This window comes from Rattus norvegicus, chromosome 14 (assembly GCF_021556685.1).
Source record: "Rattus norvegicus strain SHRSP/BbbUtx chromosome 14, alternate assembly SHRSP_T2T, whole genome shotgun sequence".
NCBI classification, from domain to species: Eukaryota; Metazoa; Chordata; class Mammalia; order Rodentia; family Muridae; genus Rattus; species Rattus norvegicus.
The window spans coordinates 63,288,797-63,314,239 of NC_141547.1; the positions used below are offsets into that span (position 1 = coordinate 63,288,797).

The 25,443-nt window shown below is 35.8% G+C and overlaps 1 protein-coding gene across 2 annotated transcripts in view; it reads left to right on the forward strand.

The window, feature by feature from the left end:
* Window positions 1-17,971, forward strand: part of Dhx15 (DEAH-box helicase 15) — a 37,951-nt gene extending 19,980 nt beyond the window's left edge. The window contains exons 6-15 of one of the 2 annotated variants that reach the window (XR_015636538.1): window positions 2,337-2,504; window positions 5,718-5,804; window positions 6,661-6,810; window positions 7,341-7,449; window positions 7,941-8,132; window positions 10,824-10,946; window positions 13,298-13,410; window positions 14,024-14,214; window positions 16,401-16,570; window positions 17,403-17,966. Coding sequence is in view for 1 of the 2 variants with exons in the window: in NM_001191597.1 (NP_001178526.1) it covers window positions 2,337-2,504; window positions 5,718-5,804; window positions 6,661-6,810; window positions 7,341-7,449; window positions 7,941-8,132; window positions 10,824-10,946; window positions 14,024-14,214; window positions 16,401-16,570; window positions 17,403-17,520 (1,308 nt within the window). In the remaining variant the exon portion in view is untranslated. Of the gene's footprint in view, window positions 1-2,336; window positions 2,505-5,717; window positions 5,805-6,660; window positions 6,811-7,340; window positions 7,450-7,940; window positions 8,133-10,823; window positions 10,947-13,297; window positions 13,411-14,023; window positions 14,215-16,400; window positions 16,571-17,402 lie in introns of both variants that reach the window. The other variant, NM_001191597.1, reaches the window with a different exon arrangement.
* Window positions 17,972-25,443: the final 7,472 nt, after the last annotated feature.

Consider the following 25,443-nt stretch of genomic DNA (forward strand, 5'->3'; position numbering starts at 1 on the left):
ATCATCCTTACGATTAAATACTATTTATATTGTGAGTTGGAAATTTTTGTGTTCTCAGATCCCTTTGAATTGTTGGACATTTATCAGCACTCAGTAGATGCAGCAGTATTTTTTAGCCATAACCAGCAAAGATATTTAGATGCTGCCAAATGTCTTGGGGAAATGTGTTTGTAAATTCTTCTCCTGTAGACACATTCCCTTAGTTCTTGTGAGCTAAGGGTGTTGAGCATCCAGTTTTCTGGATAGTCTTCCCTCTTTTGATGTAACTGATTTTTTTTTTTTTTTTTTTTTGCAGTTAAAGTGGAAAAATTTCCATAAATCTTTTGAAAGACTTAACTAGTATCTTACCCATGGCATGTAAACAGCACTCATGCTCTAACTGTTGAAGCTAATGCTTGTGCAATATTCATTTTTCCTCTTGTGTTTGTTCTCTACAATTTCTCACTTCCTCTTGACTTAATCTACTCTGGAAGGAGGCATATTTGAATGGTATTGGAAGTTTCAGCTGATCTCATGGAGAGAACCAAAAAGGCTTTTTTTCTGAGTCTGCTTATTATAATTCATTTCATTCATGGGGGAAGGGAAGTCAGTAAGCTTCGTGTTTTCAGCTGTGTGCTGGTATGTTGTAAAATGAAGTAAAGTTATAGTTGTGTACTCTCATTATGTTTTGGGTTTGAAAACTTCCAACTGGTTTGTTTTGCATAGATTTCCTTATTATGTTTGCTAAAGTCTTTTTTAATACATGGAATGTAGCTCTTAGGCTTATCACTTAACTGTTAAAGTGAGCTGGTATTAAAAAATCTGAAATATTAGGAGTCTCATTTTCTTAATTTAAAATTTTTCACTCTTATAGGGATCTTAATTCCATATTTGCATGCCAGCAGGAGACATTCTGATCTTTATAGAGCATTTAAAAGCAATCTTTTTGTTTAAAAGACTTTAATTTTCTTTCAAATAGATGGCATTGACTTTTCATTTTCTAGAAACTTGAAATCTCAAAACAAACTTTGGGTTCTTAATAATAATTTCCTTCTGTCAAATAACCTTATAAGAAAATTGCTATTTTGTAGTAGGCAAAAAAAAAAAGGTTGGTTCTGTCCAAGGATTTTATACTTTCATTTTGTGTGTATGTATGCAGCTTGCATGTATTATGTATGTGTATCAGATGTGTACCTTGTGTTTTCAAGGCCAGAACAGAGAACCAAATACACTGGAACTGGAGTTACAAGTGGTTGTGAGCTACCATATTGGTGCTTTGAACAGCCAGTACTTTTAACTGCTGAGCCAACCTCCAAATATGTGTATTTTTTTATTTACATTTATTTTATGTGCTTTGCCTACATGCATGTCTGTGTAAGTGTGTCAGACCTTGGAGTTACAGACAGTTGTGAGCTCCCACGTAGTTCTAGAATTTGAACCCCGGTCCTCTGGACGAGCAGTGGTGCTCTTAACAGCGAGCCATCTCTCCAGCCCCAGATTTTATATTCTTTAACACAGAATCTACAAGTTGGTTTAAAATCATTGTCAGGAAGCCTCATTTGATACAAAACTAATTACCTGAAAATCCTTTTTTCTCTTAACGATACTCTTTGTTACTATAGTTGACTGCCTAGTTAATACATGAAAGATTGTTTAATAATCGTTTAATGTGTTTTCAAGTTTAATTGCTTCAGCAAAACATTTATTGTCCACCATCAGCCTTCCTTTTTAAAGCCATTTGCTACCTCCAGAGCTGCTGCTCCTTTCTTTCCCAAATGCATTTATTATGTCTTTCTTTAAATTTGTATTTGAATACAAGTACATTGGATTAGTTTGCCTTGATGGAGAACATTCTGACGTGGCTCTAATGTGTTTGTGTCAGCATACTTATGAAATAGCTACGTTGATACTGTAAAAGTGCTTGTTCTTACTAGGCATAATGAAGCAATTCTTTGATATAATCACGTTAGTGATATGTGACATTAAAGCCTAATTACTGTATTTTAAATATATAACTCATCAGTTTCTTTTAGATTGTGAAAATGAAAAGGTTATGAGTGCAGTTAAATATTCCTGGGTGAGAAATTTCAATTTTAATACAGTTGGTTGAGAATTAATTAGGACATCCGAGTCTTTAAGAAATGGGTTTTGGGATGCAAATATGGTATTTACATATTTGGCTCAATACAGAAATCAAAATTTCTTTGGTTGTTTCAAAATCACACTGAAATTTATTTAATTTTGGTTACCACATTTGAAATAGATTATCTGTGAAGGTAGATCATAGATATGACAAATGGAATGTGTACAACAAAGATGGACTTTGTTTTCATACTCTTAACATTTTTATTTTCTAGGAAATTGATGAGGCCTGTAAGAGAATAAAGCGTGAAGTTGATGATTTGGGTCCTGAAGTTGGTGATATTAAAATCATTCCATTATATTCTACACTTCCACCCCAGCAGCAACAGCGCATTTTTGAGCCACCACCTCCAAAAAAACAGAATGGAGCAATTGGAAGAAAGGTAACATTAAATATTCACTATAGTCATTGTTGATAGTAGGAAACCTGCATGGTACTGTCACTCAAACTAGAAGCTAGATGTCATGGTACATGCCTATGATTAGCACTCTGGCAGAAGAGGCAGGAGGATAAAGAATTTAAGAATAGTTGGAGTCTCTTCTGTTTATGCTATGGCTAATTAGTCACTATTAAGCCTCAAAATAGGAATTGCTTAGTAAAATGGGGCATGGTCCTTACAGAGATGGTTCCATGGTTTTGAAGGGAGGGTTATTGATCCTGTTATTTAAAGTAGTTAACCACACAAGCTAATAAAATAAATGTCTTTGAATTGGAGGAGAACACTCATGTTCTGGTGGCTAAAAGAATGAAAATTAGCTTAATTTAGATAATTATTGTGTCCAAGCAGGACAATTTCTACTTTAATAGCAGTTAGTGAACTAAATATTGGTTTTATTTAGATACAGGTTTTTGAGGGTAACCTCAAATTTTTAGCTTTAACGCCAGCTGAGGACTTACTTCATACTACAGCAGTGTGCCTTGAGGTAGTTTCCTCGGCCTGAGATTCTAACACTTTGCTGGTTTTGAACATTTATTACAAAGTTACAGTCTAGAACAGGCGTGTAACATTCCTACTTTTCCCAAGCAAATCCCTTGACTACCTCAGGATCGCTTTGCTGACTAGTTCCTAATTGAATAGGGAACTGTTATGTCTAGGTCATATTTACTACTTGCTTTACCTGATTGATGAGGCTGCAGTGCAGCTCTATAAACCATCTCTTGCATTCGTTCGTTCGTTCATTTTTCTGTATGTATTTTGTATGTTATCTAGCTATTTTCAGATCTAGAGGTCTAGTCTGTAGAAATAATCTTAATTCTAACAACATTTATGAAAATTAGCCCTTTTTGTTCTTAACTACCTTTTATGATTTTTAAATCCTGTCATTTCAGCAGTAGAGACTTCAGTAACTATTGAACAAAGGCCCCAGGCTGACATTGTGGGATTTGACATATGCCTAGCAACGGATAGTTAAAAGTAATGACGTGAAGCTTGCTGAGTCAGCACTATCCTCTACTTGTTAAACATGTGGAGGCCACATGTCTACATGCATAGGTGGTTTTTTGTTTGTTTTTTTCCCAGAAAAAAAATTTTTTTAATTGAAGCAAGAAACCATGCTTCATAGTCTTACTTTCTTCTTGGTGTTACATGTGGGCATCATAATCTTTAAATACTTAATTTTAGGAAAAAATATAATTCTCAAGTTTTAAGTTAACGCACTGTTCTAGAAGCATGATGACATTTTCACTACGCAGTTCCCTTTTTGCACACAATGTGAATCTTCATCAGTTCATCATATCCAGAGGGTGTATGCTACTTGCTTATGTTCTAACAAAGATGCTTATTTGTAATTCCTTAAAGTTGGCAGCATCACGAAATTTTATCACATTGTATATTGAAAGAACCCTGTGAAGTACACTTTTAATATAACAAAATAATTGTCTAGCTTCGCTGTCTTAAATCTTCCTGAAGAATTCAAAAATACACATGTTTCTAAGTATTTAAATGGCATTTTAAAAATGAGATCTGTAATCGTGTACCCCACAACCCTGTGTTAACTAACTAGTCTAATGGTCTAATAGGGAGTTTTAAATACAGATTGACACTGAAGAGTATTAATACCTTCATAGTATTCTGGTTTGTTTTCCAGCTTTGATACTTGCTTAACTTTGTATGAGCTACAACAAAAATCTGACTTTAAAAGAATAGTGCACGTGGGTTGGGACTCTTATCATTAATGTTAGGCATTATATGTTTGTTTCCCTTCTAATTATTGATTGTATAAATATGTGATCTATGGAAAGTAAAACTAACTTCTGCTATTTGTCATTGTTTTTCATAAGTTGACCAGTGTAAAAGACATTTATTGACATTAAATGATTCTGAAATATTTGTTGTTAGATGCCAAGGTTTTCTGCTAGTATTTACTGTAATCTTCCAGTTAAATATGAAATCTATATTATTTAGAGTAGTGAACGTTAGTCACTGAATTTAAGGTTTTTTTTTTTTTTTTTTTTTTGTTCTTTTTTTCGGAGCTGGGGACCGAACCCAGGGCCTTGCGCTTCCTAGGTAAGCGCTCTACCACTGAGCTAAATCCCCAGCCCGAATTTAAGGTTTTTAACTTAAAAGATTGCTTTTTTTTCCCCCCTGAAGTAAAAGAATAGGGAGAATACAAGTTCTTTCTGTTCTTGTGTGTCTCTATAGTCACGTATAAACCCTTGGCTGAGCTGACCAATTTCTCAGAAATTTTGTCTTAACATTCAGGTCCTATGCTAAAAGCTATTTTTATCTTGAATTAAAAAATAACCACATTTTAAAACTCAAAGCATTTATTTGTCATTTATACTTTCTATGTCTAACCTCACCGTCCAAATTATACAGGCTGTGTAGGAGCAGACTTTGATACATCTTTGATACATCTATGTGAACATGGTGCATACATGTCTCTAAATGTCAACATTACCATCATTTCCTTTTGTTTTAATAGAAAAAGTATTTAATACCATTTCCCAAGTAAAACCAATTTTGTGTCGTCCCCGCCAGTATCCTATCCCCCCCCACCCTCCTTGACCAAGCCTTATTTTTTTGGACTTGCTAGTCAAGCACTCTCTAAGCTGAGTGAGCCCTCTCAAACTTAATTTCTGAAGACATTCTAAAATCTAGGAAAATGGTGCAAATTTGTGAATAGACTATCATAATAGTATGTGAATGCATCAAGTATCATTCCCTGTTAGTACATTTATTTTTTCTTTGCTAATCTGTGCATTCTCCTTCCTGTTTACATTTCATTGTGAGGATCTGCCAATTTTTACTGAATTGTACCTTGGTTTTGCTTTTCTGTTTTTTATTAATTTACTTCTGTTCACTCTGCCATTTTTATTTAAATTATTGCTGTGTGTTTGTGTGTGTAAGACTTGTAAATATTGCCTGAAAATACTGGAATACATGCTTATGTGAACTTTGAAGGGAATATTCAATCTGAGATTTTATAAACTGTGCTTAATAGTGTATTTTATTACTTGCCTTTTGATGCTACATTTCTGTTTGTATAATCACTGTGCTTGATAATCGCGTGTTGATAAAGAATTGCTAGTTTAAAAGTTCTTTTGTTAGTGACAGTAGGTTAAGTCATGGTCATTTTGCTTGATTTCTGAACAGGTGGTTGTGTCAACTAATATTGCAGAGACCTCTTTGACAATAGATGGTGTGGTGTTTGTTATTGACCCTGGATTTGCAAAGCAAAAGGTAGCTATGGCTGGAGCTTACTTTATATAATGTGAACTGAGGATGCTAAATGCTTGCTTATCTTGTGACTAACACAGTTTTTCAGGGTTACTTCTCTAATTTTGGATTTCCTTTTGAAATTTGTAACATCCCTGTATTCTTTCTTGCTCTTAGAAATTAAAGCTGTGTTCAGTAATCTAGGCCACATTTTCCACATGCTTTGGTATAAAAGTTTTGTGTTCCTTTTGTGTATGATGGTGGCTTAGGCATGTGGTCTCATGTATGGAGAAAAATGGTAGTAATAGAAAATCCCGGATCATACTTAATGTTGGTCAGCCACTTGTCCAGAATTAGTTTCTATTTTGTATACTGGGCATTCTTTTGGAATACTTTAATTCCCCAGGAAAAGGAACCCAGTTACCTCTAAGTGAATAGTTGCTAAAATGTTCAAAGATTTGGGTAAGTAACCACAATGTAATCTATAGGTATATTATTAACAGAAAGCTTTCTCGTTAAAGTGAATGCATGTGACTAACTTATTCACTGCTTGTTCTTAAGAACAGATAACTAAATTGCTGTCTGTTTGTCTTTCTTTGGGACTGGCAAAATTCTTCCTTCACCTAACAACATAGTAATAACTTCAGAGAGACAGATGTAAGCCCTCTGTGTGTTAGACATTTAACTTCAGTTTTTGGAATGGTAGCCAGAATGCCCAAAAGAAAGATAGACTGTGAGATGAACAGTGTGGAAGCTGATTGATTGTCATGGTCAGCAAACTACCAGTTATTTGACATTAATTGTAGCCTGTTAGTGTTGTGTTGCATTTAACTTCATGTTTTGCTGAAGAAAGAATAATAAACTGTCTCCATTCCGATAGGTATATAACCCTAGAATCAGAGTTGAGTCTCTTTTGGTGACAGCAATTAGTAAAGCCTCAGCTCAGCAAAGGGCTGGTCGAGCTGGACGTACCAGACCTGGGAAATGCTTCAGGCTGTACACAGAGAAAGCTTATAAAACAGAAATGCAGGTAAGGAGTAATACTATGTGCATTTAAGAAAAAAGAACTTTATTTCGCTAACATTTTTGAACAGCGGTTCTCAACCTGTGGGCTGTGATCCCTTTGGGGTTTTGAAGGCCTTAGAAAATATGGATATTTACATTATGATTCATACCAGTATCAAAATTACAATTAGGAAGTAGCAGTAATTTTATGTTTAGGGTCACCATAACACGAGGAACTGTACTAAAGGGCAGCATTAAGAAGGCTGAGAACCACTGTTTTAGAACCTTAAGTGCTAACCTTTGCCCCAAATTAGTTAATGGTATAATATATTGATCTATCTGATTTATATTTAAGTTTTCAAATTCAGGTGGCTAGCTCCAAAACTTAAACAATACAGAAGTAGTTGGAAAAGTATGATTTTTCTTTTAGGATAATCTCAAGTATTTTTTCCCTGTGAGATAGTAATGTACAAGTAATATAATGCCAAAGCGAGAGGTTGAGGAGGCAAGGACAAAGAGTGTTATTATCATAACATGTGCTTTTACTTTTATTAGGATAACACCTATCCTGAGATTCTGCGTTCTAATTTAGGATCAGTTGTATTGCAATTGAAGAAGCTTGGTATTGATGACTTGGTACATTTTGATTTTATGGACCCACCAGGTATGACTTAAAACAGCACCTTTTATCAGCTCTGTTAATTGAAGATGTATTTCTTTGAGTCCTATAAAGTATATATGCATTAAGATTGGTTTTATGGGGTAGGGTAGCATTAAAACTTTAAAAATAGTGGCAGTTAATTAATGATAGTGAATACATCCCCTCTAGATGTTATTCTGGGAATTTACATTAATTGAATTATTGCCAAAGTAAGCAAATATAAAAATTATTTTTATACTTATAATTTTTCATGGGAAAATAATTGTCTGCTGGGGATATCCTTTATAGGTATTTCCCACAATGTCTGGCTTGAAAGTCATTTTAGTATAGTATTGTTTGCTCTATCTATATTATTGAATTTGATGACAATTTGAGTTCTGAACTGGATCCAGTAATGAATGAAAAATGAGATTGCTTATAATAGTTTGCACTTTGTCATATTTTTGCTTACTTAAGACAACTCATCTAATAGATTGCCTTTTTCCCTTACTTAGCTCCCGAAACTCTGATGAGAGCGCTAGAACTTCTGAATTATTTGGCCGCTTTAAATGATGATGGAGATCTGACTGAATTGGGATCCATGATGGCAGAATTTCCTTTAGATCCCCAGCTCGCTAAAATGGTTATTGCAAGTTGTGACTACAACTGTTCTAATGAGGTCCTATCTATTACTGCCATGTTGTCAGGTAATAGAGGGAGAGGGACCAAAACCCTAGCTCTTCAGAGTTTGGGTGGACTTCCCTTCTGTTGGTTACCATTATTATTATTATTACTATTATTAGTAGTATCATCATCATCATTACTACTACTCAGTATGGTAATAGATTTTACAGATGGTTTTAAGGAACTTAGTTTGTTTCCTAAATATCTTGTAAATAGCTTTATAAAAATTTTTACAGAAGTAAAGTTTTTAATGCCCAAAATATAGTAAAACATTGGCTCTATTGAATACAGACAGAACTTGCAATAAGAATAAATTTGAATGCAATTGTAACTGCATTTTTTTCTTTAGATCCCTTAGTCCTATTTTAAGTTTATTGAAAGTACACCAACTTTGTTAGTACTTGGTGCTATTCACTGAGCCTGTGTTCCATTTAAATTGACCATTTCCTACATGTAGGCGTATTCAGTGACAAACACAAGTTTCTGATTTAGGGTCACATAGAAGTAGTGATGTATAATTTAGGACTTGAAGTCAAAGCCTGATTTTGATAATCTTTCACAATGGCAGAAAACACCTGCTTAAAGAAGTATCTTTTATAAACTTGATAATATTTAAACATTGAGAAATAGTGCTCTTTCTTAGTGGCAATAAAACTTTAACTTGGAAATTAGATTTCCGGAAATCTTTTTTTTTTCTTTTTTCTTTTTTTTAAAGTTAAATGTAATCATAGTACTGTATATTATGAGTTTCAGTGCTGGAGAGAACTGACTTTTAATTGCAGAATGGTTTATTGGTTTGAATTATTTATTGCCAAAATTCAAAAATCTACAGAATTAAAGAATAAAGTTTTCTAAAATATAATTATGGCATAGTTCAGATGATGGTATATTCTAATGGTGTGACTTACTTAAGAAGTAGCTAAATGTTTTCTTGCAGAGTTATGACTGATCAGACTCAGAGCAGACGGGCAGGGCAGTGTCAGTGTTAATCAATTGTCACTTGCAGAGGTGGTGGTAGGTTGTTGTCTGCCTTGCTTATGCTTGTCATAATCTCCCAACGACGCTAGTTTTCAGAAGGAGGGTGACAATTAGTAGACAGTGCGCTTGTGGTGTTTTCTAGGACTTCTCTCCCTGCGGGTTTCATCTCAGACATAGGAAACAGTACTGTTGCTGTACGTAGATAATTAGTCCTTTCCAGTGGCCATTGTGGTGAGATTGAACTTAATAAGCTAGATCTCAGTTTTATATGTAGTAGGAATTAGGAAAGACCCAGGATTTACCTCTGGTGCTTGTCTTTACACTATTGAAAATAAACATACATACATTGTTTTTTAAACAAGCTATTTATGGACAAAAAGCAGTTAGAGCTTGTGAAGCTTCCCCCTCCCCCCTTTTTTTCTTTCTTTTTTCTTCCTCTCATTAGTTTGAGATTCTGAGTTGAAAACCAGAGGCCTATGTGCTCTCACGTTAGTGTTTAGAGCTGTGAGATGTTTCTGGACTTTGATGAGTTACCTCGCTTCAGTTACATTAAGCAAGATCTGTAATGCTTACTGTGATTGCTTTGACATCTTTATTTGGCTACTTTGGCATCTCTAAAGGGGGAAACTATAAGGGAAAGAGTAATTTGATGCTGTGTTTGATCTCATTGTTGATTATTCCCTTTATTTTCTATCTGAACTGATCATGATTTTTATTGGTAAGGTTATATAAGAGCTTCAAAATATATTGAAAAGGCCCAAGCTTGTTAAGTATTTATTTTGATACTGCTTTTTCTAACTATGGAATTGATAAAGTGAATTAAGTTAGGTTGTATTTCAAAAAAATGTAGTGCATACTTTGTAAGAACTTAAGTTTGTGAATTAATCTTGAGGCTCTAAACAACTACTGTAGTTCAATATTTTGACGACCCTTGAAATAGTGACTGCTTGAGTCTAATTGTCAATTCTTTAATATTGGATTTACTTTTATATTGAGGGTTTGATTCAAATCTTTTTTAAACTTGGGGCTTTATTAACTTTTTTTTTGTTGTTGTTGTTGTTATTAAAATGCAACATTAGACTGAATATCCCAGCCTTCTTGAATTTTCTTAATTCTAAGGCGGTTTAACCTTCCACCACTACTGCTATCATCAAACCCAAGATTTCTTGAATTTTTTTTTTTTAATGTTTACATATGCTTTTGCTTACCGGTGCTAATAGTGATACCCACCAGTTGGTAATAGCCACAGATTTAGGGAAACAATTTTGATAGAAACATGGCAGTAGACTGGTTGTTTTAGTTTCTCAGTGGGCAAGTACAGCTTCCTAACTACAGCCATTCAGTGGATTGAATGGATGGCCTTTTGAAAAATTACAATTAACTAAAAGGCTATTGATACCATACTTCTGGTTATTGGTAGAGCTATCAGCACTGGTTTTTGAAATAAGTTGAGCTTTCTAGTAATTTGATGGCCTTCAGAATAGCTGTTTTGATGCCTACTTTTAGATCTAGTTAAAATAATCAGGTACTCTGTAGCTTTGAAACCCTCTTGTCTTACAGATGTGGTTAGGTGATGTACCAAATCAAGGTAGTAAACAGTCCAAGATGCAGTTGGAGGCCATCCTGCCCTGCCCTATGCTCTGTGAACTGACCTAGCTAGGCCTTGTTCCTCTATCTGTGAATGCGTGACTCATCGATATGGGCGTTTGTGTTGGGCCCATACCAACCTTGTTTAGTCCCACAGTGTTTTGTTCGCCCCACGGAGGCCAAGAAAGCTGCAGATGAGGCCAAGATGAGATTTGCCCACATAGATGGAGATCATCTGACACTGCTGAATGTTTACCACGCTTTTAAACAAAGTAAGTAAAGTCAGATTGAAGGTACTCTTTTGTCTGAATGTCACTTGCAACATAGAAGATAATTTTTTCATCTCGATGTCATTTATAATCTGTCACAAGATTTGTTAGGAAAACTCCTGACTAGCATTTAAAATAGAATTGCCAACCTCTTCCAAAATTATTAGGGTTTATATTCAAGGAAAGAGGAACAATTAAATAAAAAACTTGAAAAATACAGTGATACAAATGAAACCTGTATTACTGCCAACATAGGAAAATTGTGATATGCTTTATGTTTTATTTCTAAATGTACATTTTCCAGTAATTTTTGTATTATGTGATCGACACTGACATTTTTTAAATAAAACTAACAAATTGAACAGGCAGTAGGTTTGAGTCCCTGCTCTCAGTCATACTACTAGTGTCTGTAAAAGTTCACTTGCAGGGTTTCTAACCTATACAATTAAGACATTTGTTGCCCACTTAATTATTAATTTCTCTAATTTTTATCAAAGCAGTTATGAGATTCAAATATACAAGTAGTATTTATATGCGTATTTTGACTTTTTGGTAGGTGAATTTGATGAAAATATTAAACAGTGGATATCCAAAGATGTCTTACTCTGCCTATTGTATTATCAACAGAAGCCAGAGGTAGAAAATGAATTAGAAAGTAATATTAATTCCCCAGAGGCATGATTTTTAATTAAATGTTTCTAGTTACTAGGAAAAGGGTGGTAAGCCTTAGTGGGTTTTAGACCTCTTACTCTGTGTCCTTGTATTATACCAGAGGCAGCACATGTGTTTGATAGAACAGATACTTTCAAAGTAGAACAGTTAGTCTTACTCACTAACTGTTACCTTTTAAAATACAAACTTTTGGGGCTAGAGAGATGATTCAGTGATTAGGGGCCCCTTTTTGTTCTTCCCAAGGACCTGAGTTCACTTCCCAACACTCAACATTGAATGATTACAAAAATTGTTAACTCTAGATCCAGGAGGATCTGAAGACTTAGGCCTCTACTAGCAACTTACCTGCTGCCACACAGAATTAAAAATAAATGCAGTTTGTAAAAAGAAAAATTTCAGATCACCATATTATTTGAATGTTTCAAATTCTATTTATTGAATTTTTATCTTGGAAATATGGGGAAGCTAAGATTTTATGTTATAAAATGATATCTTAATATCTGTATACTTACAATTAAACTTTAGGTTATAGTGTAATACTACTGTATATAGGGAGCCCTCATTCTAGTGTTTTTGTTTTTGTTTTGGTGGGGGGGAGTCTTCATTCTAACATACAAGTGCTTTGCCTTTGAATATTTAAAGTAGCTCTTGGCATTGTAAGGAGTAACTAGCAAGTATTAGTTTAGTTTTTTTCTATACTGTTTAGTTTTTTGTTTTTTTTTTTTTTATCAGAAATGTGGTAGAGCCATCAGGTGATATGTGGTTATCTTAACTAACATTGTCATTTGATTGGTCAGTTGGCTAGTTAGTTAGTTAGATAGATAGTTAGTTAGTTGATTTATCCATGCAGACATTTAACTTGGATGATACTCCCTTTCTGAGGAGCTAGGACAACAGTCGTATTTAACCACACCAAGCTCTCGTTAGTCTTTGATACTTGAGTTTTAAAAATTGGGAAACTTTAAAAAGCTGCACTCTTGATTAGTGTATGTAAAGCAACACCTTAGTTTAGAGATTGTCATTGCCCAGCTTTTGCTCAAATTCTTCAGTTCGTTGGAAGATGTATTTCATAGTCCTGCTTATTACCGCTAAAATGGCAGTATATTCTGTAAAATGGTAAGCCTGTCTACTTATTTAAGTCTGTTTAAAACTTGAACATTTCAGTTGCTTGAATTCCAGCACCAAGTACAAAACAATTTACTACAATTAGAATAGCTTAAGAAGACCTAGTTCTAGTTTTTAATGCTTTCTTCTTTTATACTTTTCCAATTTTGAAGCCCTCTCAATTTTATCAATATCAAAGATCTGTGAAGCAGATGTTGCAGTTTTCTTGTGTGACTGTCATCAAAAATAGGCTACTCCAAAAGTATTCTTTCCCTTTGATTTATATGGTACCTTTTGAGCTATGAGTTGAATAATACTGGTTTGGATGTTTTCAAGAAATCATTAGAGAAATACCTTTTTGATAATATGTAGTAAAATTATTAATACTTGGCATGCTTATTCATAGGCCTTGGAAGACACGGATGACAGTAAAATTCTTGCTTGTAAATTGCTCAGGCAGGTGTTGCTGCAAGTAAGAATTTAGCATCTCGGTGTAGAGGACTAGTTTAGGCAGTTAGAGAGCATCATGCTACTTGTTTGAAGTTCACTTCATTAATGTTGTATTTGATTTTCTTCAGCTAAGGCTGTGATTTCTTTGAAAATGAGCAAAATCTGGCATTTTACCAAGTTCTCTGAATCTACCAGTGTCTAATAAATCCTTTGTTGGAAACAGCCAGGTGGCTGTTAATAGGTAAATAATTCAATTTGCTAAGAACCATTGATTCAAAATCATTGTTTTACTACCGATTAGCCAGAAACCTTAGTACTGTTTATTTGCATTCATTTGAGAGGTTTATTGCTTTTTTCTTTTAAGAAAAGTTGGTAATTATTTAAAGAAGATGTGTATAAATGTTCTCAGTTTAGTTTATTTGTCTTTCTTACTACAGATTTTATCTTGTTGTGGGTCTTTGTTTTTGTCTGTCTGTCTGTGGGTGAATGTAAGTGCCTGAGGAGACCAGAGGCTTCAAATCCTCCTGGACCTGGAGCTGCAGGTGTCCTAATGTGAGCTGCACAGCATGGGTGCTAGAAACCGACCTCTGCTTCTTTAAAAGAGTAGTACACACTCTTAACCACTTAGCCATCTTTCCAGCCCCACAGCCTATTTTTTTTCTTTTATAAAAAGATGCCTTTTGGGGCTGGGGATTTAGCTCAGTGGTAGAGCGCTTACCTAGGAAGCGCAAGGCCCTGGGTTCGGTCCCCAGCTCTGGAAAAAAAAAAAAAAAAAAAAAAAAGATGCCTTTCAAAGTTTTCTACTGTGTGGATGATTCATGGTCTCCTTTTCTTCCTTCCCTCCTACTTTTTAGATCATGAATCTGTTCAGTGGTGTTATGACAACTTCATTAACTACCGGTCCCTGATGTCTGCAGACAATGTACGACAGCAGCTATCAAGAATTATGGACAGATTTAATTTGCCTCGTCGAAGTACTGATTTCACAAGCAGGGACTATTATATTAATATAAGAAAAGCATTGGTTACTGGGTATTTTATGCAGGTAAGTAGTTAAATGACCAGGCAGTATTTGCTTTTGGTCTGGTTTGAGGTGAAAAGTGTCTAAAAAAGTTGGTTCTTACTGTTAGGTCTAGTTTCTCAGAATCCTATCTTATGAGTGACAGGTTAGTGCCTTAATTAACTAAGAAGTTTTGTTTGTTTGGATATAATGTTAGAAGTAACTGGAGTCTTTGTTTTAACAAATGAGTACCTTGGCCTTTTCAGGTACAAATAGAAATTTTAACCGTTGAATTTTGATAAACCTACTAAAGTTTCTCAAACTCTTGGTATTAAAATATATTATCATAAGACCACCAAAATGAAGCTTTTAAATGCATGAATCCTACAGTCTCTTTTCATTTTTAAGCATCTCCACTATTTTCCATGTGACTGTTTAGCCTGTGTGTGTGTACACATTGTGTCCACTGGAAGAACAGCCTGTTCTCTTAAACTCCTCAGTCCTCTCTCCAGCCTCCATGTCTCCACATTTAAATAACTACATTTCCTTTGTTTCTATACAGTGCTCATTGGTATTTATGACTAACTTGGGACACTATAAAATGCATGTGTCCTTTGATTTAAGCCATTCTGAATTTTTCTTTATAAGTTATTTAATTTAAATGTATGTATTAGAGGTCATTGGAATAGGAATAAAAAATAACAGATAAATACTCTTAGCAGGTTTTAAAATTTTTTTGTTTGATTATGTATGGGTATTTCGCCTGTATGTCTGGATAAGTTGCATGCCTGGTTCAGGTAGAGGTTTCAGATACTCTGAAAGTGGAGTTAGAGTGGGCTGTGAATCACCATGTTGGTGCTGGGAATTGAACCTTAAGTCCCTTGAAAGAGGAGCACATACTCTAACTGCTAAGCCACGTCTGTAGCTCCTGAAAATTTAAGGGTCGGGTAAAACAAAATGATGTTTAAAAACTTTTCTGGTAGTTAGTTCAAAATACATTGCTTGAGTTGAAATTGTTTTTCAAAATAATCTGTCTATCTCATACTTGTTTATTCTGTCTTTGAATGTTTCTTAAACCAGTTACATTAGCCTTAAAGCCATTTGTGTTCAATAGCTAGAAGGAATATGGATGCATTTGGTTCCATAATCTAAAATCAAAGGAGATCCTGTGAAGTATCTGTCTTTGAATTAAAGTATAAGGAAAAAGTGGGTTGGTGGTTTTGTGAGAATGAGTCTCACAAAAGGGTTGCTTTAAACTCCAGTGGTTCTTTTGCCTTCTCAAGTGCTGAGATTACAGGTGTGTGTAGTTTCTATGTCTAGGAGGAATGCTTATAGTGGTATGAGGTAAACAACACAATCAGGCATAAATTTATTTTCTCCAGACTTAATTTATTTTAATATATACTAACATGTAATAACTTTTTCTTGGTATTTCTTAAAGTTTTTCACACACACACACACACACACATACACACACACAGAGAGAGAGAGAGAGAGAGAGAGAGAGAGAGAGAGAGAGAGAGAGAGAGAGAAAGCTGTGCTTAAGAACTGTAGTATCTCAGCTCCTATTCTAGAAAGTGACAACAAATGAAATGGTACTTGGCACCTAGTATATATTCAGTATAAATATTCATTAATTGATATTAAATTATTAAGTCACATAATATGTAGAGTTGGGAAGGGCAAACATTCTTGTCCTGCACTATTAGTTGTTAGGCATCATGAATGTAAGTGTGTAATTAGGAAAAGAAAATAGGAAAGGATTATGTGATCTTTCTTCCCATGCTTTTTTCTTACCATTTTCTTTTCTTTGTAGGCTGCTGCTTTCTTTTTGCTTAGAATTCTTTTCTTCGCGTTAGGAGTGTGGTAATATTTGTCCAGTTTGTAGCTAGTGTGTGGTACTGAAGATACATGCCTGAGATAGGAGTGAAGGCTGGGGAGTTATGAGCACTGAGTACTCTTGCAGAAGTCTTGGGTTCAATTCTTAGCACTCAAATCAAAAAACCAACTGTAACTCTAGTTTCTAAGGGGATCCAGCATTTCTTCTGACCTCCTTAGTCAGCCACACGTGTGGTACACAAATAGGCAAGCAAAACACCCAAGCATGTATGTGCACACACAGTAAAACAAAAGTCACAGATATTTTTTTAAGTTTGAATTCTCTTTTCATGTAAATATCCCCATGCTATTTTATAAATATTTCACTGGAAACACTAATTGTTTTGTTTCAGGTGGCACATTTAGAACGAACAGGGCATTACTTAACTGTGAAAGATAACCAGGTGGTCCAGTTGCATCCCTCTACTGTGCTTGATCACAAGCCTGAATGGGTGCTTTATAATGAGTTTGTGCTCACAACAAAGAATTATATCCGAACCTGTACAGATATCAAGCCAGAATGGTAAGTAAGCACACTGTTTTCAATTTTGATTTTAATATTTTGTTGTGGACAGAATATGTCTAGTAGATGAACGTATCCTTCTCTGCTCATTGTGTAGCTTGAACTTCTCAGCTAGCTGTGTATATCTTTGTAAAGATGTGTATATGCATCCATATGTAAAGATAAAAATTACCTCAGATTGTTCCCTAGCGTATTAGCTTCTAAAAATTGTAATTGAGACTGGCTGTTCAATTTTTAGCTAAATGATGCCCTTGTGATTTCTCTACCACCATCATTTTGTAAGTTATGGGAATGTCAGCCAAGTGGACTGGAAAGCATTTATGGTGGGTTGTGTCACTTAGTATTTCCCAGCTTCCATCCATCACTGATTTATGACTTTTGACACTTCAATTGTTTAGAACGTTACCATTTTATTACATGTTTTGCCAAGGTTAAAATGTATAGTTTATAAAAGATACAGTTTTATATTTGTAGTTCTTAATACTGATAATGAGATGAAGTTGTTTGACTATTAAAACCATAACCTTTAAAATACAGGTTAAAAAGTGTGGTTGAATGAAACACTCAAGCTTTGTGTTTTCATATTAATATACATAAGTATTAGAAAAATTAATCCTGATACTTTTTTCATAGTTGATAAGATCAACAGAAGATTTATATTTTTGCTAAGCTGTTATTTCCTAAACTGATGTTTGTAAAGATGGCGTTTTAGATCTTTTATCATTGATTTGTATTTGAATATTTGCTTTCATTCAGCAGCAGTGTAATTATTAGCAACTCTAGTACTTAAATCTTGATTTCATAACTCTCCCCCCCCCCCCATTCTGGACAGGTTGGTGAAAATTGCCCCTCAATATTATGACATGAGCAATTTCCCACAGTGTGAAGCAAAGAGACAGTTGGACCGCATTATTGCCAAACTTCAGTCCAAGGAATATTCACAGTACTGAGTGCACTGCTTAGAACTGAAGCTCCTCAGAGGACAGCTTTAAAGATGAATGAAGTCAAGTTCAAGTTGTGCTCTTCATGTTGGTTCAATAATGGCCTTTATTTGAAAGCTTTTTAATTTTTCTTTACAGTAAATATTCCATTCTGATTTCATAAATTAAACATTTATGCCTCCCTTTTGTGTTGACACTGTAGCTCATACTGGAAAAGTCGATCAATGTTTTGCAGTTTATTGAAAGTAGTTCTATATATAACAATGTTATAAGCATTTCTTTAGAAATGGTTGAAAATGCTTCTAAAATGTGATTATCGACCATGGTATGCATGATCGTTGTAATTGTTGACATTCCTTTTAGAAGTTGTGAAATGTTACAACTTGTGCTTCTGTAGACACAATCTTCTGTCTCCACACAGAGGCACTGACTTCAATAAAGTCTATTTATACTAATCTTGGCCCAAGTTCTTCCGTATCTTTTATTCTAAGAGTGTCTATAGTGAGTGGCCGCTTTTCCCGAATGTTGGGATTTTTCTTTTTTTCACTGTAATTATACTGTTACTACATATTTAGCATTTTTTGAAAGGAGTACTCCTTAGGTACAGTAGCCATTAAACCTGAGTTTTAAAGAGCATAATGTAGCACTTTCTTAGGTTAATCACTGTGTAATCTAATGGGATAAAGTGTGCAATACTTTTTGAAATTGGATCCCCAGAGACAGAATAATGGAAGAATGGTTTTGTCCTCATTCTTCTCAAAGCTCATTTCATAAAGCTGATCATTTATTACCTTGTTTAATGCGTTGTGCCAGGTCTTATTGTACTCAGATGAACAGTTTAAGGGCTCCAGCCCCCTAGCTAGCACATGTTTGTTGGTATTGGATAGGAAGGAACAGTATTCTGGATCGCCATTAGTTTTGCTAAATATTGAATGTTGGAAGCTTTTATAGTGTAATTTGTATAGTGTGTTAAAAATGAGAAGTTGAGCTTTGTATTAACAGACAGTAGACAAACTATAATCCTTTTGGAACCAAAATGAGATGGTGGATGTGGCTAGTCAACAGTACTACAATAATTCTTTTTCACTTACAGACTAAATACTGTCACTAAATTTAGATGTGCCTTTCCCTTGTTTTGTTGTTTTGCTTTTTGTAATACAGGGTCTTTCTATGATGTCTTGGGTGGCCTGCTGTTCACTTTAGACTAGCTTGGCCTCAGAAATCACTGATTCTCCTATCTCTGCCTCAGTTTTTCTAAATATGGAAGGGAAATGTATAGTTGTGATCTCTTGACGGATGTGTCAGTTGAATACTTTTTAGTGCGCCTCTTATTACATGATGCCTAGTAGTTCAGGACATCTAGAAACCACATCAGAGGCAAGGGGAAAACAACTCATTGTTCGTTGGCGTTGACAGTACGAGAAAGAAAGTAGGATATCTGCAATTGTTTCTGTCTTGTTTAACTATGTCTTAAGAGAGAATTAAACCCAGAATATTAAAGACCTTTAATCTAGCATTTCTAGCAGAACCTACTCGGAGGCTACGAAAAGTGCCCAGGTGTACCTAACAGCCCTAGAATTCTAGGACTGACTCATAGACATACTTCATAGAGAATCTGATTAGAATTCCTTTTTGATTCTGGCTTAGGAGCTCATTGTTTGTTAATTTTTGTTACTCCTGTCATTGTTCTACCATTGGGTCTTGGGGATTGATCTCAGATGTTTGGGTTTGTTGGGAAGTGTCTGCCTGATGCATTTCACTAGTGTAAAATCAAATTTAATCCATATGAAATTTAAAAGTAAAACTGGCTAGCTTGGTAGATACTTGTTTGCACACTGGTTTTTTTATTTTTTTATTTTTGTATATAATACACATTAGAGGATGTGGAGAGGGAGTCAATCACGTCAGAATTTTTTTACTGGTCCCCCACAAAAACATAGGTTTTAAGACCTATGAATACAATGCTTCACAGGCAGCTAGTACACAAGGGTAAGTATTAAGTATTTAGCCTGGCCACCAGTAAGACAAGCATCATTTCAGGTTATGGAAACTTGAGTTTTACTTTGACTTGTTTCAGGCCATTTAAACTCAGAAAAGCAAAAGTGTTCCTTGGTAGTTTTTTCATTTTTACATGGATAAGATGAAATTGAACCTGAGTGTTTGGCAAGTGTCCTACACGTTTTTTAAAAATTACTGTGTTGCATTTTTTCCTCTTTAAATTGTTATAGACTCATTATTTATAATGCACAGATTGTAGGCATTGGGAATGGAATATTGTGGGTTGAATCTAGAACACCACTAGTTTTCTATACCAGACCTAGACTAGAGTAGGTTGAACCTGATTAAGGAGTTAGAAATACAAGAACACATGGTATACAACTTTTTAATTTTCTTTTGAGGGGGAGGGAGAGAGAGAAAATGTATGAATACATTAGCCAAAATCTAATGTCAGGTATCTTTCTCTGTTACTGTCCACTGTACTGTTCTGAGACAGGACCTCTCACTGGACTCAGCCCTCTGATTGACTAGATTGTCTGGTCAATGAGCTGTGGCTGTCCCATTTGTTGCTCCATCTTCTTCCTCCTCTGTGGCTAGGGTTACAGACGAGCACCACAATGGCACTGTTTGTATGTGGTTTGGGGAATGAAACTCAGATCTTTATGCCCGATTGCCAGGTATGTTACTAACTGCTAGTCTTTTTCTAAATGCTCTAAAGTATTGTTCAGTTAAAGCCCAGGCATTGTGAGACTATCTCTAAAGGTAGGCAGTCTCAGCATAAGGTCTAGTTGAGTTTTTAAAAACTTGTACAAAGAACTATAGGTGCCATGTGCAAGGAACATAGTGAGAACCAGATACCCAACGCAGGATCAGTTAAGATTGGACAGGTCTTAGTGCACCGGAGTGAAGCCAGTGTGAGCCATTTGGGTCAGCCACCTGTCTTCACAGGGTCTCCTGTGGAGTTTTAATGGTTTTTACATTCCTAGATGGTTAGTAGTATTCTGGCTAACATGGTTTTTTAGAGTTCTGCTTTATTGAAGTATAATTTACATATAAAAATTTATCTTAGGTGCATAGTTTGATAGGCAGATACATAGTAGTAATCATATTACCCAGCAGTTTTTCATTGCCCCTCAAAATTACTGTCTCTCTTCCCATTGTTCTTATCAGCCATTGCATTTTTCTGTTTTTAGTTTTGCCTTTTAACAGAATTATAAGTGGAATTAGGCCAATGTATATCAGGTTTTTTAAGATTTAAATGTATGTGTCTGTATTTATTACTCGTTACATATCATACTTACATATTTGCTAGTTAAGTATATTTGGGTTTCTATGAATAATGTCACGGATTTATGGTCTTTATATGGACATATTTTATCTCTTGAGCTAAGCTTAATCAAAGTTGTTGGATTATGCAATAAGTCTTGTAACTTTGAAAGCTTCCAGTTTCAAAATGCTATACTATTACGCTACTGGCTTGCAAATTTCGTAATTTTTCTTAAAATTCCAGTAGGCAGAAACAAAAAGTAAAACATTTAGCAAGTGCCTATCACAAAACAAACTACTGTGGTGAAAGTTGTGAATTAGAACTGCTTTGAACTTAATGTGGTTTTTAGCTAGCCAGCTAATTTAGGTTTAAGGTAGAGGCAACAGGCAGGTAGCCAAAGGAGTCAAATATAGACTGTCTGTGACCCTCAGGACTATTTTCAGCCAAATAGTCATTTTAATATCCAAAGGAAGGGAACTCACATTTTTCTAAACATCTGATCTTTATGAAGTCCAGCATGTGTGAGAGTGGGCTTATACCTGCAGAAATAATTGAACATTTTAAAGAAGAAATTTTTATTTTCTCAATTCTGAATAGAGAAGCAGAATGAATTAAGATGTGGCTGTTTTAGGGGATGACTTAGACCATTAGTGAACAGAAATTTAATGCTTAATATTAGCTGCATTTTTTTTATCAGTTTAGATTGTATAACTATTGCCAAGATGAGGAGCTAGAAAATACTTTAGGTATTTGCTCAGTGTCTTAGGAAAGAACCTGATATTTCATCCAGGGGACTATTGGCCAGTGTTTATAGCCACATTCTCAAAAAGGGAAACACAGTTGCTTTCAGAATTTTTTAAAACTTCTGATTCTTGATAGAGAGAATTCAGTTAGTTTTACTGTACTTTTTAATGTATGATCTGTACAAAAACATACTGAAGCCTACTTGGTCAAAATAAGATTTTATGTTTGTGCTTTATATAGCTTAGTTCCTGTGTTCATTTCTAGTGAAATCCTGGACTTGAAATTAATCTTTTATACTTACAAGGAGCTGACTTCGAAGAAACGCGCTAAACTTTAGACAGGTGCACCTGCATCTCTCAAGGCCTCTGTACAGGAATTTTATTTTCTAACTGTTAAAAGATTTCACAAAGGGCTTGCTGCTTTAGCAGTGTCTCTAGCCCCTGGTAACTTTGTAAAGTTAGTTGATGGAGAGGAGACTAGGTAAACCTCCAAAACCCAGGTTTCCCCAGTTGTCGTCATGTGATGGCAGATAGGTATGATTTGGTAGAGTCTAGTTATACGCGAGTAGCAGGTTTTATCCAGCAGGCAAGGTTGAAGGCAGTAGAGAAAATAGCATGGTAATAGGAAAAAAAGCAATCAGTAGTGATGGTTGTTTCAGGGACTCAGCATTTCAGATCAGAACTGAGTAGCACACATAGACCCAGGGCAGATGACTGAGTTTGGAAGAAGTGAAACTAAAGGTCGCTGGCCCAGTCATCAGTGTCAGCCATGGCAACTGTGCATAGCTTGATAGCGTTCCTTGTCCATCTCCAGAGGGTGACTGCAGAGGGCAGAGGATAGGCGTCTTCTGAGATAGAGCCCTTTGTACTATTCCTCACCCCTCTCCAACTCCCAGTTCTAAGAAAAGCAAAAGACATACTCAAGTGGCACAAGTGAGGCTCTTAGCCTGCTGCCCTTCTATTGGAATGCTTTGTTTTTGTGGCCAGATTGTATCACTTTAGTAATTCTGATAGTTTCAGCCTTAAGCTCATATTCTGTTGGGGTATTTCTTAAAACTGGTAGTGCTGCTCCGAAAGCTTTGCACAGCCATTGGATCTCTTATAGAATCTCTTAGGTCTGTTAGATTTGTCTCTGTGGTTGCTGCTTTAGACTGTACTGTTTACTAGAAAATATTATAATTAAAAGTGAAATGTCATTTTGTCACTCCTATGCCTTTTTCGTACAGGTAATTATTTGGTTTCTGGCTATAACATTTACCACCTGATTGTTGTTTTTTTTTATTTATTTATTTATTTTTTTAACAGTTGATACACTAAAGCATTTGTGATAAGCCCTTTGCATTGAGGAAGCCTGAGCATGGTGGTGGGGGTTAAATGAAATAGGATGACAGGTTAGGAAGTGGTGTTGTCATAACTCATCAGTGGGTACTAAATAGGATAGTTGCCTTCTGACACTGTTTGAGTGAAGGCAGTTTAATTGCAAGGTTCTGTTCAGATAAGCTCTTGAATCCACAGTTGTGTGAATGATATAGTTAAGAGTATTTTTATTATTTAAGATTTGATTTCATAAGTGAATTTTTTTCCCATAAGTTCCACTTTACATGAAAAGTTATTTGGAAAATGTCTCAGTGTATCCATTCCTGGGAAATCTAAACTTAGAATTGTATCAAAATCTAGTAACTATGAAAGGTTGGAGACATGAAAATACAGTTGGTAGTTTATTATGATGTGACTCCTCTAATATTGTCAAAGCAGTCAGGCAATTGACGTTATGAATTGGTAGGGTTTTTAGTCTGTTACTGCTTGAAGACTTTCCCTGGTGTCTGAAGGTTCAGCTTCTAAGCATATCACATCCCCATTTCCAGCTTTACTGCTCCTATGACACAAACAGTCAACAGTGAACACTAAGCACTTTCCAAGGCACTCAGACAAGGAAGGGCTGTTGCCATTTGAACTAAATTTTGCATGCTCTGTCAGCTTAGATTTTTCTGCTAGGTTAAAAAGCCATTTTGGTTTTACTAAGGTTGGGGTTTATCCTTCTGCAGTCCTATGGCACTCTGGCTCTCTGACTTTGAAAATGATACTGTGTTTTCATTTTGTGGAATGGGAGGGCCACATGGGTGGGAATTTCTTTGCAATTGGAATAACTGTCCTAGAATCAAAAAGGAGAAATGTCCTAGAATTGAAGGAGCTAAGAATCATTGACTTCAAACTCTCATTTTCATCTTAAACCCCTTAGAGATAAAAGTTATGTGCAAGGTCATTCAAATTGTTATTTATCTCTTCATTCTAAGGGGGAGGAGGGCATGTTCTCTCAACAACACATTGGTGCTGCCTTTCTGTTTTAAATCCTACGTGAGCTCCCCATTTTACCTAAAGAAAAGTTTATTAGGTTATTTTATGTGTTTCACTTGTGTGTGTAAAAGTCATGCTTGGTGTCTGCAGAGGCTGAACAAGGACATTGACTCTCCTCATTGGAGACACTGGTGGTTGTAAACCACGGTGTAAGTGATGGGAATTGAGTCAGGTCCTCTACAAGACCAACAAGTCTTATCTCTGAACTCTCTCCAGCCCAGAAACATTATTTTTCAAGCTAAGGGTGGTAGTGAAAGTCTTTATTTCAGCAGAGCTATGTGTATTCCTGTGAGTAAAAGGCCAGCTTGGTCAAATGTGATAATTTTAAAACAGTATTCTTCATTTTAATGATCTGACCGTAGTCATTTTCTAATTACGTGATTAGGTTCTGATAGGACTGTGGCATCTTGGCTCTATACAACTAGAGATGAAATTTTCTTTAAAATTTTGCAGGTAGATAATAGCATAACTGTATAGTGATTATCTTAAGAGAAAGTTTGATCTATGGAAGACAGGTTTCCAGTTTGATTGTATTCCTGCTGTTTGAACACTTAGTGTAGTGTGGGTACTATCCTAAGCACTACCATTTGCTGTTTGTTATGGACCAGCCAAAGCTAGAGAGCACTGCGAGAGTGTATCACCAGCCCCGTGGTGAAGGAGTACTCTGTTCCAAGCGTTGGCAGCACCAGATGAGTGAGGTCCACAATGGCCCCCATCAGCTTGATGTCTGCATCATGCAGTACCCTGTGCTCTACCCTCACCAGTGCAGACAGACTTCAGTGTTTTAGCCTTGCACTCTTTGTATCACACATCTATGGCTTCTTCCCTTCCTCCTGTCAGTGTCTGCCTGTTGGCAGATGTCAGAACGTACCTGGTTACACCCTTACCGCTGGAAATTTCAGTCATCCAGCAGCTCCACTGTGCTTTTAAAGACGTTGCAGCTCCAGGTGTTCTGGTGCCAGCAGCCTTTTTTAGGTTGTCTTCTAAATTACTGCCTCATCTTTAAATCAAGAGGAAGGATTGAGGTCGTAACCCTCTGCTGCCTAATGAATTATTTGTATAGATTAGGACAGATGAATATTGATGTGTTTGTGTGAGTGAAAGTTTAGTAGGCTTTCCCTGACATTAGTGTCATACCTTGGGCCAACTGGATTTCAGTTCTTTGGCAAGTCTCACACGAGTTCTGTGGGCATTATTAAGTGGGAATGATAACCACCTCTTTATTTTCATTCCTTTGGTAACTGACACCTGTGGTCGGGCTTTCAGATCAGAAAACCGAAAAATTCTCAGCTTCCTGTTCCATTTTCTCCACTGAAGCAGTGGGTCAGGGGCCAGCTTGGGGGTGGTGTTGTGTCTGTCTGGCCTTCCAGCCTGGGGCACAGATAACTGCCTGGAGTGTTCTCTCCCTTGTAGAGTAGAAAACACATTCCCATGTCATGCAGACTTGAAGAGTCAGCATGCCACCCAGAATTGGCTCCCCACGAGTGTGGTGGTAGAGTTGTATACTAGATGTTTTTGAGGAATGATGTGCTTGGCTTTTGTTCAGATGTGTGCATATAAAAGAAAAAC